The 14145-nt window shown below is 37.5% G+C and overlaps 2 protein-coding genes across 4 annotated transcripts; both read right to left on the reverse strand.

Moving 5' to 3' along the window:
- LOC130565042 (UDP-glucuronosyltransferase 2A2-like) lies at window positions 1-4868 on the reverse strand. Its single transcript, XM_057351577.1, has 6 exons — window positions 3072-4868; window positions 2243-2391; window positions 1844-1975; window positions 1284-1371; window positions 980-1199; window positions 1-744 (listed from the first exon to the last, which is right to left on the reverse strand). Exons 1-6 carry the CDS (start codon window positions 3793-3795, stop codon window positions 444-446), a joined length of 1614 nt encoding a protein of 537 aa, XP_057207560.1. The 5' UTR covers window positions 3796-4868; the 3' UTR covers window positions 1-443.
- Window positions 4869-5110: 242 nt separating this feature from the next.
- rsrc2 (arginine/serine-rich coiled-coil 2) lies at window positions 5111-9837 on the reverse strand. 3 transcript variants are annotated; one of them, XM_057351600.1, is made up of 10 exons: window positions 9715-9837; window positions 9156-9309; window positions 8609-8649; window positions 7225-7388; window positions 6998-7150; window positions 6806-6922; window positions 6641-6717; window positions 6299-6555; window positions 6126-6215; window positions 5111-6049 (listed from the first exon to the last, which is right to left on the reverse strand). In XM_057351600.1, the coding sequence occupies exons 1-10, from the start codon at window positions 9718-9720 to the stop codon at window positions 5861-5863; spliced, it is 1248 nt and encodes a 415-aa protein (XP_057207583.1). In that variant the 5' UTR covers window positions 9721-9837; the 3' UTR covers window positions 5111-5860. The 3 variants fall into 3 exon arrangements, with proteins under 3 accessions (XP_057207583.1, XP_057207601.1, XP_057207591.1); XM_057351618.1 differs by lacking the exon at window positions 9715-9837 and adding an exon at window positions 8235-8314 and having other exon boundaries at window positions 9156-9230; XM_057351608.1 differs by lacking the exon at window positions 6806-6922.
- Between the last annotated feature and the right edge of the window lie 4308 nt (window positions 9838-14145).

Here is a 14145-nt window from a genome sequence, read left to right on the forward strand (position 1 = left end):
TGAAGATATTCTTTTTATTTCTGTTGAAGGTGTGGTGCTGTTAGTCAGGCCATCATCTAGCTTGTGCAAAATTGTTAGAAAATCTAAAATAAATACCATGAATAAAATGGCTGCTAAATACACATAAAGCTCGCCACAAATAACATTTTCGTAATCTGAAAATAAAGAAATCATAACATTTACTGTAGTGCTTTAACTTTTACATTTGTATGAAAACCATGTCCTTCCAAAAAACACTACAATGTTTTCCGTTTCAAATACTATTATGACCCATCAGCTGTTATAAAACCTTGGTTCCAATTTCACCAACAAACCACAACATGGTTTCTAAAATGAAATACAAACTTGAGAATAAATTCATTTCACATATATATTCATGTATTCCTTTTTGCTCTTGAGAACACACTGCACAGCATAACACACATTATCACGATATTGTACATTCACTCTTTTTTATTCTTATTTTTTGCTCTGTGATCAGGAACAGTCCTCCTGAAACACTTGCGGTAAAGAAAACAGCAGGTTTTGATGAAAATGAACACACTGAGAGTAAAAATAGTGAGTAAGAAGGCCATGACATCCAGTAGATGATACTGATACCAGGTCAGTTCGTGTGCCTGAACTCTCAAGTGTTTCGCTCCTTTATTCCTCATCACAAACTCGATCCAGAACACGGCCTGATCCAGAGGCTTCATGGGCTGGTCGTGATGAATTCTGGACAGCTTCATCATGCTCTCCTTGTACCTTATTAAACAAAGCACAACATCTTCAAGAACATTCTTCAGAATGACAAAAATGAATTTAATACTGAATACGGAACGTTTTGTACAATAGCCACATTTGTTCACTATTACATGTGAAGATTTGACTCCGTGACCAAAGGTTTTCAAATATAACACCAATTTACATGTTTTGCTTCGCTTGGGGCTCAAACCCATGAAGTAATCGAACAACAGTTTCTTTCTTTTCTTGAACTTACGTTGTATTATAAATGACAGTGTTGAGAGCGTCCACCAGGTCTTTGGACGTCATGGTGTTGACGTCGAGGACGACAGCAGCTCCTTTGCTTTTCATATGGTTGAGATTATCCGGCTGATCAGCAAACAGTGGTAAACCCACCATAGGAACACCATGATAAACAGCTTCATACAGTCCGTTCGTCCCACCGTGAGAAAAGAAGGCCTTCGTTTTGGGATGTCCTACGAGATGAAACAAATCTTCATGTCTCTGACATCACTGGACATGAATAATGTGACGTGAACACATGACGACACTTTCTTTACCAAGTAAATCATTCTGTGGGATCCAGTCGTAGAGTTTTGTGTTGGGGGACAGAGTTTCTGGTGTTTTCCCACTGTGACGCCACACAACCTGTGCAAATATACACACAAGGAAACTTAGTAACATTTGCACTGTGGATTTTAACACCGAAGTCACAACAGTCAGTTTCATGAAACATTTCTTCAGTGTACATCTGAGTTCATATATGTTATTTCTTCTATCTTTTGTCAGTTTATTTTGTCTTCGCTGTTATTTTATGGCTGAGTTTACTGTGTGTGTATATGACATCATTCACAATGCTTCATGGGTTGTATAGATCACTGCCTCATAAATTCATGTAAATATCTTGTACTTTGTGCTTCGACCCTTTACCTTTGTGCTCTTATCAGATTTGTTTTTAGCTTTAAATAAAAGTTTGTAATGATTTGTTTCAGACCATCTCTTAATTCTAGGAAGGATATGTTAAAGCCCTGTTGTTAATGACTGGGTAAATACTTCTGGCAAAAAGACGGCTGAAAGTGAGAACTCGTTGCGGCTTTGGAAAGAATGAGACCTTACAGACCTTTTGTGGGATCTGAGCGAAAGCAGAAGCGATCATGTTTGCTCTGTCCATTGTCAGATTATTCACCAAAGTTCCCAATGAAAACACGACAATGCCATGATCTCCTGAACTCTGAACAAACTCCTCCAGATCCTAACAACACACACAAAGACATTCTACAACACTGTAGTTGTGTTCTTGCATGATTTGTGATGCTGTAAGAAAACTGACAACAAGGTTGTCAGACTGACAAACTGGTAATGAACCACGAATGATATTAAAGTTGTACAAAATAACAACAAAGTACACAAAATGATAACAAAACTATTCATAAATACAGTTTTATGTGAGTTATTAATCATTGTTAAAGAAACAGACACAGGTCAAGCATCTTGTAATGCTGTCTGTCAGAGACGTTACCTTTAGAAGAGGTTTGGCAGGTTTGCAGTGTAATCCTCCAACAAATTTAAAATTAGGCATCAATGGTCGAGGAAACTCAACATCCCAGTAGGTTCTGATCAACCAGATGTCGGCCTTTCCCATCATCTCACACATAGTTGTGGGTTTACCTGTGAAAGACAGAAATATCGGCGCTTACTAAACTCTTCGAACATTTTGATGAACAATAACAGCCATTCATATTAAATGCAAAACTTCTGCTCTATTTACAGCAGTAAACATGCACACACATTCTGAACTGCTGGGCTGAATTTCAGCAAATAATTGAAAAGATTGGTTCAGTTTGTATCAATAAAAAAAAGTAAAAAAAGGTTATTTAGAAACCATTTTAACTTTAATTCATAAAAACAATTGATTAAATTCACATGTCTGGTGTCTTCAAAATAAACGGGACTACATAGTTGCACACGGTGGATTGTCATTTGTAGCTGCAGTTGCGGCATTACGCCACTAGGTTCGCGCTGTTTCGTTATCATGACCGTAAGGCGCTGACAAAACTTCGGGAAAAGCTGCATTTTTCAAGGAATTTCCTATTAAACGCTATATTATGAGCTATGTCGTGGATGTTCAGGTGAATAATGTTCCCTTTGTGTACACATAGATTTCTTTAAATGATGTTTTAAAATAACGCGACACCCCATGCCTCAATAAGAGATTATATTCACACACCCTAATCTTATTTTTGAAAAAAATGGTGGGTTTGCTTTTCTGTTGCAATGCAATTTTGAGATGAATTTTACGGTACTTTAACCACAGTAAAAAAATACAAACTTAGCTTGTTTGCTCTTACCTAACACTTGACTGTAGTAGTTATCCAAACTGTTGAAGGCCACCCGAAACGCAGCAGAATAAACAGCATAAACAATCCCATTTTTCAGTCTTTCAGTGAAACTCATGTGATCCGTCATCACCGACGGAGGAACCGGGACAAAAGAGGGTGGCGCGGGCATCTGTCCACACATCCTCTCCATAGAAAAACCCAGAGAAAACCTCAGGGAGATGACGACCGGCAGGTCCAGAATTTCAGCCAGCAGGTCACTGCATATGATCATGGGGTCATATAAGAGCACATCAAACCTTAAAGCCTTCAGACGAGCGATCAGCTCTGCGTTACGCAGCATAGCGTCACACATGGTCTGGTGCATCTCGCGCAGTTTCCCGAGCAGGTTCATGATCTCGAGACCTGTCCGGACCATGTTCGGTCTGGGGTACTGCATCCAGATGTTGACCAGCTCTTCGCTCAGACCGTGCAGCTCGCGCGCCTGTAGAGACACATTGAAGACCACAAACTGGAAGCGCTCCGGCTGTCTAAAGTTCACGGTGATTGAAGCCGTGCTCACCAGAACCGTCACGCTGTGGTCTCGGTTCAGCAGCTCGTCCACGATGTTGCGCATGTTGTACCAGTGACTGTATTCGCCCGGTAACACGAGCACGTTACCACCGTGCGCAACGCTCGAGACAGTGACGAGGACGACGACAAAAAGTGTGCGCGACATTCCCAAATACAGCTGCATGATGGAAGCGCGCGCGCGGTCAGGACATCGAGGCGTAACCCGGAAAAAAAATCCCTAACAATTATTAACCACTACAGTAACCACAGTTTAACCATGAAATCTGTGCTACAACTACGATAATTCAAATGGCAATGAATCTGCCAAGTGGTTAATACACTTATTTTTACTATAATACAATTTTCACAGTGATTGATATTTACCTCAGAAACCTTGATGCTTTTAGGAAACGCAGTTCACGTTTTAAAAAGTCCATCGCATGCATCATCAACAACTTTCATATAAACTTGTTTTTCTATTAGTCTTTAGTTAACTATGTCACTTTTGTGGAAGAGTTACATTTTCTTACTGTTTTGTGTTGTCTATTGCTTTCATATATTGCATGGTGAAGTTTTGTTATTGTGTGTTATCTGCTATTGTTTGCCCTTTGTATGCATTCGTATTTTTATTGGCTTTGTCTTTTGCTTCTTATGTCCATCTACTTCTTTTGTAAATAAAACAATTCGTTAAAGTACAGATGACAGTTACAATCTTGAATTGGACTAGTAAGTGTTGATACTTAAAGGGATACTCCACCCCAAAATGAAAATGCTGTCATCATTTACTCACCCTCAAGTTGTTCCAAACCTGTATACATTTCTTTGTTCAGCTTACCACAAAGATATTTGGAAAAATGTTAGCAACTGACATCTCCGAGACGACATTGACTACCAGAGTAGGGTTTGTTTTGGCTCTGTTGAACACAAAATGAGATATTTTTTAGAATTTAGGAAAGCAAACAGTTCTAGGGCACCTTTGACTGCCATTACATTTTCCCTACTATGGAAGTCAATGTCCCACAACTGGAAATTGCCAACATTTTTCCAAATATCTTTGTGTTTAACAGAACAACACATTTTTATTTATTTACTTATTAATCAATATATTAATTTACATAATTCATGACAGAATTATTAGAGTATCCCTTTAATACGCTACAATTCACAATTTACACTAGTGTTACTAGTTTTATCTGCAACACATATTTTTCATGATTTGTCCTTCACTGTATATCCAACTATATTTGATAGCCTTTGCAACTTTTTTGTAAATTAATTGTTGCCCTTCAACTCATCTTCTCGTGATGAAAAATGAAATGAGAATTTCATCGTAGCAAAGTACACACGACAATAAACATCCTGAATCAGTTTTAATAATTACGACGGTTAACTTGGAATGATGAACGAACGATTTTGATGAACGAAAAAAACTCATATTACAATGCTATAAAACAACAAAAAACAAAAGTATTTCTTAATGTTTGACAAGCTACTTTATTAGGAAGAAATTGTGGGCTTGAAGTCTCAAACGTTGGTTTCCAACGTTTCCTCATCATGGTTTTCAATCCCTTGAAACCTGTATACCAATGCAATTGAAGAATTTAAATTTTTATTAGTTAATCTCTCTCCCTCACAACCTTCCTCCATCCATCACCTGCACCATAAGTACAGCAGTTCCTTGACTTCTACAATCATTTCAAATCAATCTTTCACTTCGGCTGGAGGTTTATGTTACAGTCAGTGCCCTTGCTGTCCCGTACTCATGATGAAGCACAGCCTCGAACACTGTATTGCTCGATATGAAAGCGAATGGAAAACGCACCGAGCATTATGCAAGTCAGACAATGGTTTTACCCACACGATCATAAATAAATACACTTGTTACCCTGCCACCTGATGTAAGGCCAACAATATCAGTGCGTACTAGTCCATCGCATGCATTTCAGATACCGCAAACATCACTGGACGAGACTATCTGTAAACACAGTTTTAATACAAAAGAAGTCAGTTGTACAATTACAATCCCCACCTTAACTCCCAATGCGAGCACTGCAATATCACACACACACAGTTATCAGAGACCAAGCAACAAATCTTGATTTAACGATCGGTTGTATTTACATGTGAATTCTTCCGAGATGAAGCGGTCACTGAATAAAACGACACATCTGATGAAGTCGATATCTACGCGAGCTGACGTGCCAGTATTCTCTACGAACGTGAGAGTTTACAGAGGGGAGAAGCGCGCTTCAGACGGCATCCATGCCCCTGGAAGAGAAAGAGGAGGAGAAGCCGAGGCCCATTCCCCTCTGCGTGTGCGTCTGCGACCGCGCCATCTCGTACTGGACGTCCAGGTTACGAAACATCTCCTCCTGCTGCTGCAACGTCTTCATACCTTCTTCATTCACTGCTCCCGAGGGGCCGCTTTCCTCTTCACCCTGCGTCGGACACAACCGTCAGTCAAAACCGTGTTGTTTTTCAAACGTCGCATGTTAAATATAACAAACCACTCACTTTGATGCCCATCAGTTTGCGAAATTTAACGTTTTGGTCCTTGTTGCCAAAACTGAGCTTCTCCCAGAGCTCAGCCGTCTGCGACTTGTCCTGCAACACGAACACGTGTTTAGCACTCAGATGAACCAAAACGTACAAAGTACATATTTGGCTGATCTGTGCCGTGTCCTCACCCCCTCTTTCTTCCCCTGCCACAACCTCTTCCTCTTCTTCTCCTGCTCGGCAAACTTCATGGGGTTGACCGCAGAGGGATTGTAGTAGCTTGGCACAGCGATGCCGGTCTCCGCTAGCGTCTTCGCCTGAAGCGCCGCCATCTGAGCAGCCATGGCGATCTGCGGGGTGACCTGCGTGCCGGAAGCAAGCAGCGCCGCGACGTTCAAGGCCGGACCGGCCGCTGCGGTGACCGTGTCGCATGACAGCGGAGCCGCTGCTGTTGAAAAAAAAACGGCGACCCGTGAACCATCAGACGGACCAAGTGCTGGGTCGCACGTGATGCTTCTAGTCAAACGACTCACCTGCTGCTCTATCCTGCTGCTGTTTATCAAGCAATTCTTTCTCCTTCTGTTCTTGAAGTTTCTTCGCTCGGTCTAACCTGAAATTGTGAAGATGACTTATAAATATGATAGACTAGGAAACTTCTTCATCTGGATTATTGTCTCCAGACACAAGTGATGCTTTACCGTCTGGCCAAGGCCTCTTGAGCGTCCATGGCCGTGTTTCTGCCTCTAAAAGCCACAGGAGTGGCTGACCGACTGCGACTTCTCCTCTTAGTTTTCTCTGTTCTCTTTTTCTTCTCCCTAGATGAAACTGGGAATGTCAAACCACCTTTTTCATTTACCCGCAGGGACACGTGTGCATTTTTATTCGCCCACCTGCTCTTGCTGTGACTCCTGCTGCGATGTCTGTGTTTGCCTTTGGAGTTCGATTGAGATCTGCCACGTCTCTTTTTCTCGTGACTCTTCGATCTTCGGTCGCCGCTGCGCGAGCGAGATCTTCTTTTGTCCCAGTTACGATTATGATGTCGTCTTTAGTGAAACACAAACAAGCATGAACAGACTGTACACCATAAATGTGTTTGTCAAAAAGTGAAAACCGTCACCTTTCCCTGGAGCGTGATCTCGACGTGCTTCTCGTCCTGGAGGATTTCCTCTCTTTGCGACGCTGACGCTCTTCCATGTCTTCTGACAGCCTGTCGCGGCCCTTATCCGACAGCTCCGGCTCCTCGGATCCGCTCCGGCATTTCAGAGAGTCCTTCCTCCTCACCTGTTTTAAGAAGAATTGGGTCTCTTTCAGGAAAATAGTGCAACAAAGAGAGTTAGTACATTGGTTTGAGGACAAACCTGCCAAGTATTTTTTTTATAAGAAAAACACTTGAACGTTTGAGATTATAATATAAGAGCCCTATCCCAACTTCCACCACCATCCAACGAGTGCAACGTGTACAGTGACATTTCACAAACCAGCACATTTAAACCCAGTTCAAGGGTCAAAAAGACAGAACCCTGTGAAAAATCAAAAACGTCCTGTCTGCCAAACGGGCAACATGTTACAAGCACATTACAGCTTTGGGACAAACCTACATCTTGGTCTTTTTGACGTTTTTCTTGCATGCACTGACCTTTTTTAAAAACATTAAAGTGAACATGAACTCAAAATGAACCCCATTTACTTATTCAGTTTGTCGTAAAAAAGAAAATCGCTTCCATCAAAATGTAAAAACTTGGCCGACAAAACATTCTATAACTCTCACCAATCGTTCATTTCGTAATTTAATGCAGATTAACATTAATTTGATAATGGCAATTATAGCGATGAATATGATTCGGAGTCCCAACACCATATTGATTCCATTGAATATTTAGTTTTACTCAAGTAACAAACGCAACATGGGATGCAAATGTTTCATGTTAACTTTATGATCATACGGCATTTTACAGCCACATAATACATTTAAAACATAAATCGCCTTATCTTTACATGAGTACTAATCACTACATGTTTCAATAGCAAATTTCAGCTGGTGACTACAAAAAGGCAACAACTGGTCTTGTGTGACAAAGAGAGATAGGTCTTGTTGTAAGTAAATGAGTTTGAATGACTGATAGTTACCTGTCCAGGTAGTAGGCACATAATTTTGCTATCTGTCAGCAGCGTCTTCTGTTCAGTGTGTCTCTTCGTGCATTAGCACGCTGAGTATAATTTATTATAGAAATGTTATCATGTGATCTAAATAAAGGACGTTCAAAAAAGCTCCCAAACAATTCTCTTCATCTGTAACATGTATGATTTACACAATCTAAAATCACATTACATGCGCTTAGATGTGATTAGCTCACTGTTTTCTGCTCAGTCTGGCATTTCGTTCTCGTCTAAGCTTCATACTCATCCTGCGCTAAAACTAGAAATGCCAGCTGTAAAATGACTGATGCTGTTATCAGTTTAACTACAGGTCAACATGACATCAACGGACTTAAGTTAGTTACCTCTTTGCTTCTGCTTCGGCTTCGTCTGTGCCTCTTGTCTCCTAAAACACAACAAACAACAACTGAGTGGAATGGAAGTCGCCTCGCTTGGCAAACACCATTGTTTTTGGTCCAACCGTGTAGTTTTTGCCACATACAACTACAAACCAATTAACCTGTTTTGTAATAAAACCAGAGTTCATTTGTGCTTTTACTATGAAAACAAGACAAAAAAAGGGGCCAAATGTGTTCATTTTCATTCACTTTTTTTTGTAAAGGAACACGCTTACCAATACATTATTTATAAAGGGAAAATAAGGAGAAAAGTTAAGAGTTGTTCTTATTTTATTAGTAGTTTTTAATATATCTGTTTTTTTTTGTACAGTCCATAGAGGTAACAAGAATAAGGATTTCATTACATATTGAACTGTGTATGTGGCAAAAAAAAAACATTGAATCTGAAATTGTCCAACACATTTGCTTATTATAAAAAATAATTTATATTATGAATGCATTGTCTGCCAAAATGCTTAACTGTGAGTCACTATTAAAGTAAATAACGATTTACCTGATTTGCGCTTGCGCTCCACCGAGCGCGATCTGGACCGGGAGTTGTGCTTCGAGTTCCGCGAGGCTTTTGAGCTTTCCGGTCCGTACCGTCGACGGTCTTCATCAGACTGCGACTTACCCGACAGCGCGCCGCTGAAGTCGGCGTCATTTGCCTGGTTGAAAACACATCAAGAGATGGAACATGAAATACATTTAATACTGACACGAACGTTTTCATTACTACCCCAAGTCAGTAACGTTACATACGGAGAATCTTTGTGCAAACTGAAACCCGCGTAGCCGCTAACCAGCAAGCGAGTCAGTTGTGTTGATGCTGCTGCTGGGTATTTTATTTATACACAAATTCAATGTAATGTACAATTAACCTCCCAGATGTAACACATAGAATCCTCATATTGAACAATATGTTGTAGACCTCTATTAATCTCCGTCTACATATTTGAACACATCCGCCATTTTTTCCTATACATGTAGCAGTCGATGGATTGCTGTTTTGTTGTTTTTAGCTTTCGTTACAGGTTTTGTACATTGAGAAATGATAAGAAAAATGTATTCACCGCCATGTCACACAAGAAACGAGTGAAACGTCCAATGAAATCACTCTTTTCGTCGCCAAATTGTTGAATTTGCTTCACGCATTCGCGACTGTTTCGGTTGAAGAAAACCCGGATGTTTCCTCTTCTCTTGATGGTTTGGGAGGCGCGTGCGAGCATAGCGCCGCCCTTGTGGTCAACGTGTAGATGTTTGCTTCAGACTTAAAAGTCATGTCGAACTTGATCACAAGTATGGAATTCCAATCCTGCCAAAATTAAAAATAAATAAATGCAAAAATAAATCCATGAAGAAATGTAAAAAACCGAGAGTAAATACAGAAATTAATTTTCAAAAAATATAAAAATGAATGAAAAATACGTATCATGTTTATATGGTTATTTAAACATTTATTTATAGTTTTTGTATTTCAAAAATGTTGACATACAAAAATGTACAAATAAATAAATGTTTAAAGAAAGAAAGAAATAATATACGTTTAAATATCTTTTTTTCCGTTCATTTTTATATTTTTGGAAAATCAATTTCTTGTTTTATTTATTTATTTTCGCTTTGTTACATTTCTTCATGGATTTATTTTTGTATTTATTTATTTTTAATTTTGGCAGGATTGGAATTCCATACACAAGAACAGGACTGCGTTTCCCGATAACGTTGTCTCTAAGCGCGCTACGAAGACTATAAAGGGACACCTTAACTCCATATAGGCGTATCCCGAACTATACCTTAGGAGGTTACTTTCTTACGTCCCACGTTACCAGGTGGTGGCCATGGTGGTGGTGCTGAATTAATGGATATCGATCGTTCGACAATCAATTATTATACATTGACTGCTTCACTGCGTTATGTGAGAACAAGCACTTTAGAATAAAAACAAACATAGGATAAAAACAAAACAAATTACAAATTAAATCCAACCATGGATATTATTTAATTGTTGGGAGCGTGCCAACCCGCAATCTCATGCCCAAGTGTATCAACTAACTGATACGGTCATTTATATCAAAGGTTCTCAAACTTTGGGTCGGAGGGTCACGCAAAGCCACTTGCTGTTGCGGTGCATTAAAGAGTTTATTCCAGCAACTAACAATTACTTGTATAGTTCACACACGTTCATTGTGCTTGGACACCATGGATGCGCAAGCGGCGCATTTGCAGCGCGAAGCATGTATGGCCGCGTTTATTAAAACATTAAATTATAATCAACATTATTAATAATCACACGTACAATATCAATGGCAATAATAGAAACAAGTATGCCATAATTGTGCATTCCTACAATTTTGATATTGAAATTAAACGTATTAATCCATGACAAGAAAAATAAAAAGTGTGCCATATGAGATAGCCTGTGTTTGGGAACCCCTTATTTACATTATCATAATATACAGTATGTTGCTATAGTGTCATTATTTTCTCAATAAAAGCAACGCGGAACAAATAATCAACATATTATAAAAAAGCTGAATTTAGGGGCTGCTCCTTTGAGTTTGTCTTGACAAAGTTAGACCAACAAGATCCAAAAGCTGCTGAATTTGCTGCCGTGGCAGGTTAACTTTTCTATCATTATAATTGCAGCATAAATTGTTTATTTTTCACGGAATAATTGCACTAAAATGCTCCGCGGATGGCGCCGTCTTTGATTTAGCCAAAAAAAAAAATGCTGTATCGCCGCAGTTTATACCACAATCTTTCTCTTTAAATATACTCCAAATTCTTTGGGCTGATGCACCTTGTTTAGATAATATCATCACAATTTAAGAACGACGTATAGCGTTAAGAAGGTTTCGGGGAAAGCGGCCGATTTAGCTGAACGGAATCGTAATCCATGAAGCACGCTGAATAATTGAATAATACGAAATGTAAAGGTGTGGCAGAGATTAAGAGATTAGAAAATATGTATACCTGCTTGTGAAAATAAAAACAAAGCGATAAAAGAGCACTAGGTTGTAAAAATGTGACGTCTGTCAGGGGATTTCAAAATCCTCAACTCTTTAATACGTCATGAAGGTCTTCCTCGGTGAGGCTTACATCTAGATAGTAGGGATTTCCACAGTTCTGTTTTATCAGTTTTTTTATTTAATGTTAAAATATCAAACACATTCTTCTTACGAGATGTCTCCACTAAATTGCTTTGGCAATGGTTTGAATCAAACAGATTAAACTAAATACTCTACCATTCAAAAATTAAGGGCACTTAATCATCTTTTTTTGACATTTCAAAATAATAGTTAACTCATGGGAATGAGCCTATGTTGACAAAAAAAAAAAAAAAATATATATATATATATATATATACATGATGCATTTTAGCACAAGATGTGTTAAACAGGGCCAATATTCATCAAACAAACACTAATTACCTAAAAGATCACTTCACAAAAATCTTATTCACAACAAAACAACACCGACCTTCTAACATCAACTATATACATTTCCCATCAGTTCTTGATGATGTGAAAAAGCATAAAAAGTAAAAATATTAAAAAAAAAATAAAAAATTTTTTTTATTTCAATTCAGAATCGAATGATCTTTATTCAACATTTTTTTATAATGTAACATCTATTTGTAATTTATTTTTAAAGGTTTTGTTGGGTCAAGTTAAACTACATTTTATTTTTTTATTTATTCGTTCACTTTTCAGTTCAAGTCATTCATTTAAAAAAAAACTTTCCCTAAATTATGTTGGCACACTTATAATTTTGTCTACAAATATTTCAAACATTTTGTCATAAGCCTTCAGATAAAAGCTTTTTAGGATTATCAGAAGAAAATGAACTCTAAACTTTTGACAGTAGTGTAGTAAAATGCAAATTTCTAGATTTATTTATATATGTACATTCTATTTTAATGTATGAAAATCCTTGTTAAGATTTTAACAAGGATACATCAAAAATTATATCATTGTTTCTTTTACAAAGTTCATAATGGGTGAAGTTAAATGCAGTAAAACTAATTGAAGCTTCAAGTTTTAATAGAAAGATCTTTTGAATCGATCAACTAAGCCGCCAATGATGAATTACACTGTGAGAGAACCACAGACTGCAGTTGCCCAAAATATAGAAGTCTTGCAATAAATACTAAAATTTGACGATCAGTATTCATTCATTTTTAATACAAAGGGGAAAAGGGGAAGTGATTTTTTTAAACAGATTTACTGAAGCAGCTTTATGTTTTTTTACTGTGTTCTTACTCAAATGTTTATATCTTTTATTGATGATGTGTATACAGTATAACACATGATACTTCATCTGACTTATTCGAAGTTAATGCTAAACAGTATCTCCAGTATCTCTCTTTGTGCACAAAACTTTTTGTATAATAAAAATGTTTACTAGTATTTTGGTTCATCCAAATTTTATATGGTAAAAAGTTGTATTACTTTTTAAAAGAACAATTAATTAATTAAACTGTGTTATTAAACTAATGACATTGTAAAGTATAAATTATTATAATAAATAATAATTAATATAATTAATAAATAATTATTTGTCATTAGCAAATAATATACAATTCTCTGTATTACAGAAGTGATACTCAGATCAAAAAATATAACACAATAAATGTTTTTTGAACAATAAAATTTCACATTTCTTCTTTAAGTTAAAATGTTACTGGGTCTTACAGTGTCTTACAGATGTCAAATGATTCTTTTCACATTTTGCAACTAGATGATGAAATGAATAAAGGACACAGTAAGAGATTTTAGGATAAGTACAGTGGGTAATGAATCACATGCAAAGTTTAATCACTCGGTTTTTCCACCATCAGTATTGACCTATGACACTGTAATGTGTGTAATTGTGGAATAAAGCTTTATAAAAAGGGCCTTTGATACAGTAATACTATATCAGATATCCAAATAAGCCACAGAGCATCTGTTTCCACATCTTGTGAATCTGTGATAGTGAACCGATGACACAACACTGAAAGTGACTGAAAGAGGTGGAAACACACTCTGATGCAAGAACCCACTAATGTTTATGTGAATGCAAAAAAATCTCTCTGGCAAATATTCTGAAATTGAACTGTTATTAACCCTTCTGTTATGTTTTGGATGCCAATGCCAATTTCCAATTGGATGCCAATTTCAAAGCAACTTTGACATCATCTGAAAAGTTTTCGAGTTATATTCCCTTGAAACTAATCAACAAGAAAATACATTGCTTAATAACGTAAATACACGAAAGTAATAGTTTTGTTTTCAGTTATTTTCACATTTTTTTTACTTCTGGAACTAAAGCTTAATGATAGACAGCTTGGTGTTTCTGCAGGAACTCAATTCAGAAAACTCGGCAATCACATACAATATACGTACACAAATCAAAACGTTACGTTTTCCCCTAATAGTTTATTTCCAATATCAGGTAGGTGAGGCCTGAGTAAAAGCAAATCATTTAAATCCAAGTCATTTGTCATATATTAACACATTAAA

This window comes from Triplophysa rosa, linkage group LG2, assembly GCF_024868665.1.
Source record: "Triplophysa rosa linkage group LG2, Trosa_1v2, whole genome shotgun sequence".
Classification (NCBI taxonomy): Eukaryota; Metazoa; Chordata; class Actinopteri; order Cypriniformes; family Nemacheilidae; genus Triplophysa; species Triplophysa rosa.

Bases quoted from the DNA above. Each gene is read 5' to 3' on its own strand.
- LOC130565042 (XM_057351577.1), bottom strand. From the start codon at position 3,795: ATGCAGCTGTATTTGGGAATGTCGCGCACACTTTTTGTCGTCGTCCTC. The intron at 2,392-3,071 runs GTAAGAGCAAAC...TGTCTTTCACAG, and splicing joins CTACTACAGTCAAGTGTTAG to GTAAACCCACAACTATGTGT. The intron at 1,976-2,242 runs GTAACGTCTCTG...GTGTGTTGTTAG, and splicing joins CTGCCAAACCTCTTCTAAAG to GATCTGGAGGAGTTTGTTCA.
- rsrc2 (XM_057351600.1), bottom strand. The intron at 6,923-6,997 runs GTGGGCGAATAA...AGTTTCATCTAG, and splicing joins AGGAGTCACAGCAAGAGCAG to GGAGAAGAAAAAGAGAACAG. The intron at 6,050-6,125 runs GTGAGTGGTTTG...TGTCCGACGCAG, and splicing joins GCAAACTGATGGGCATCAAA to GGTGAAGAGGAAAGCGGCCC.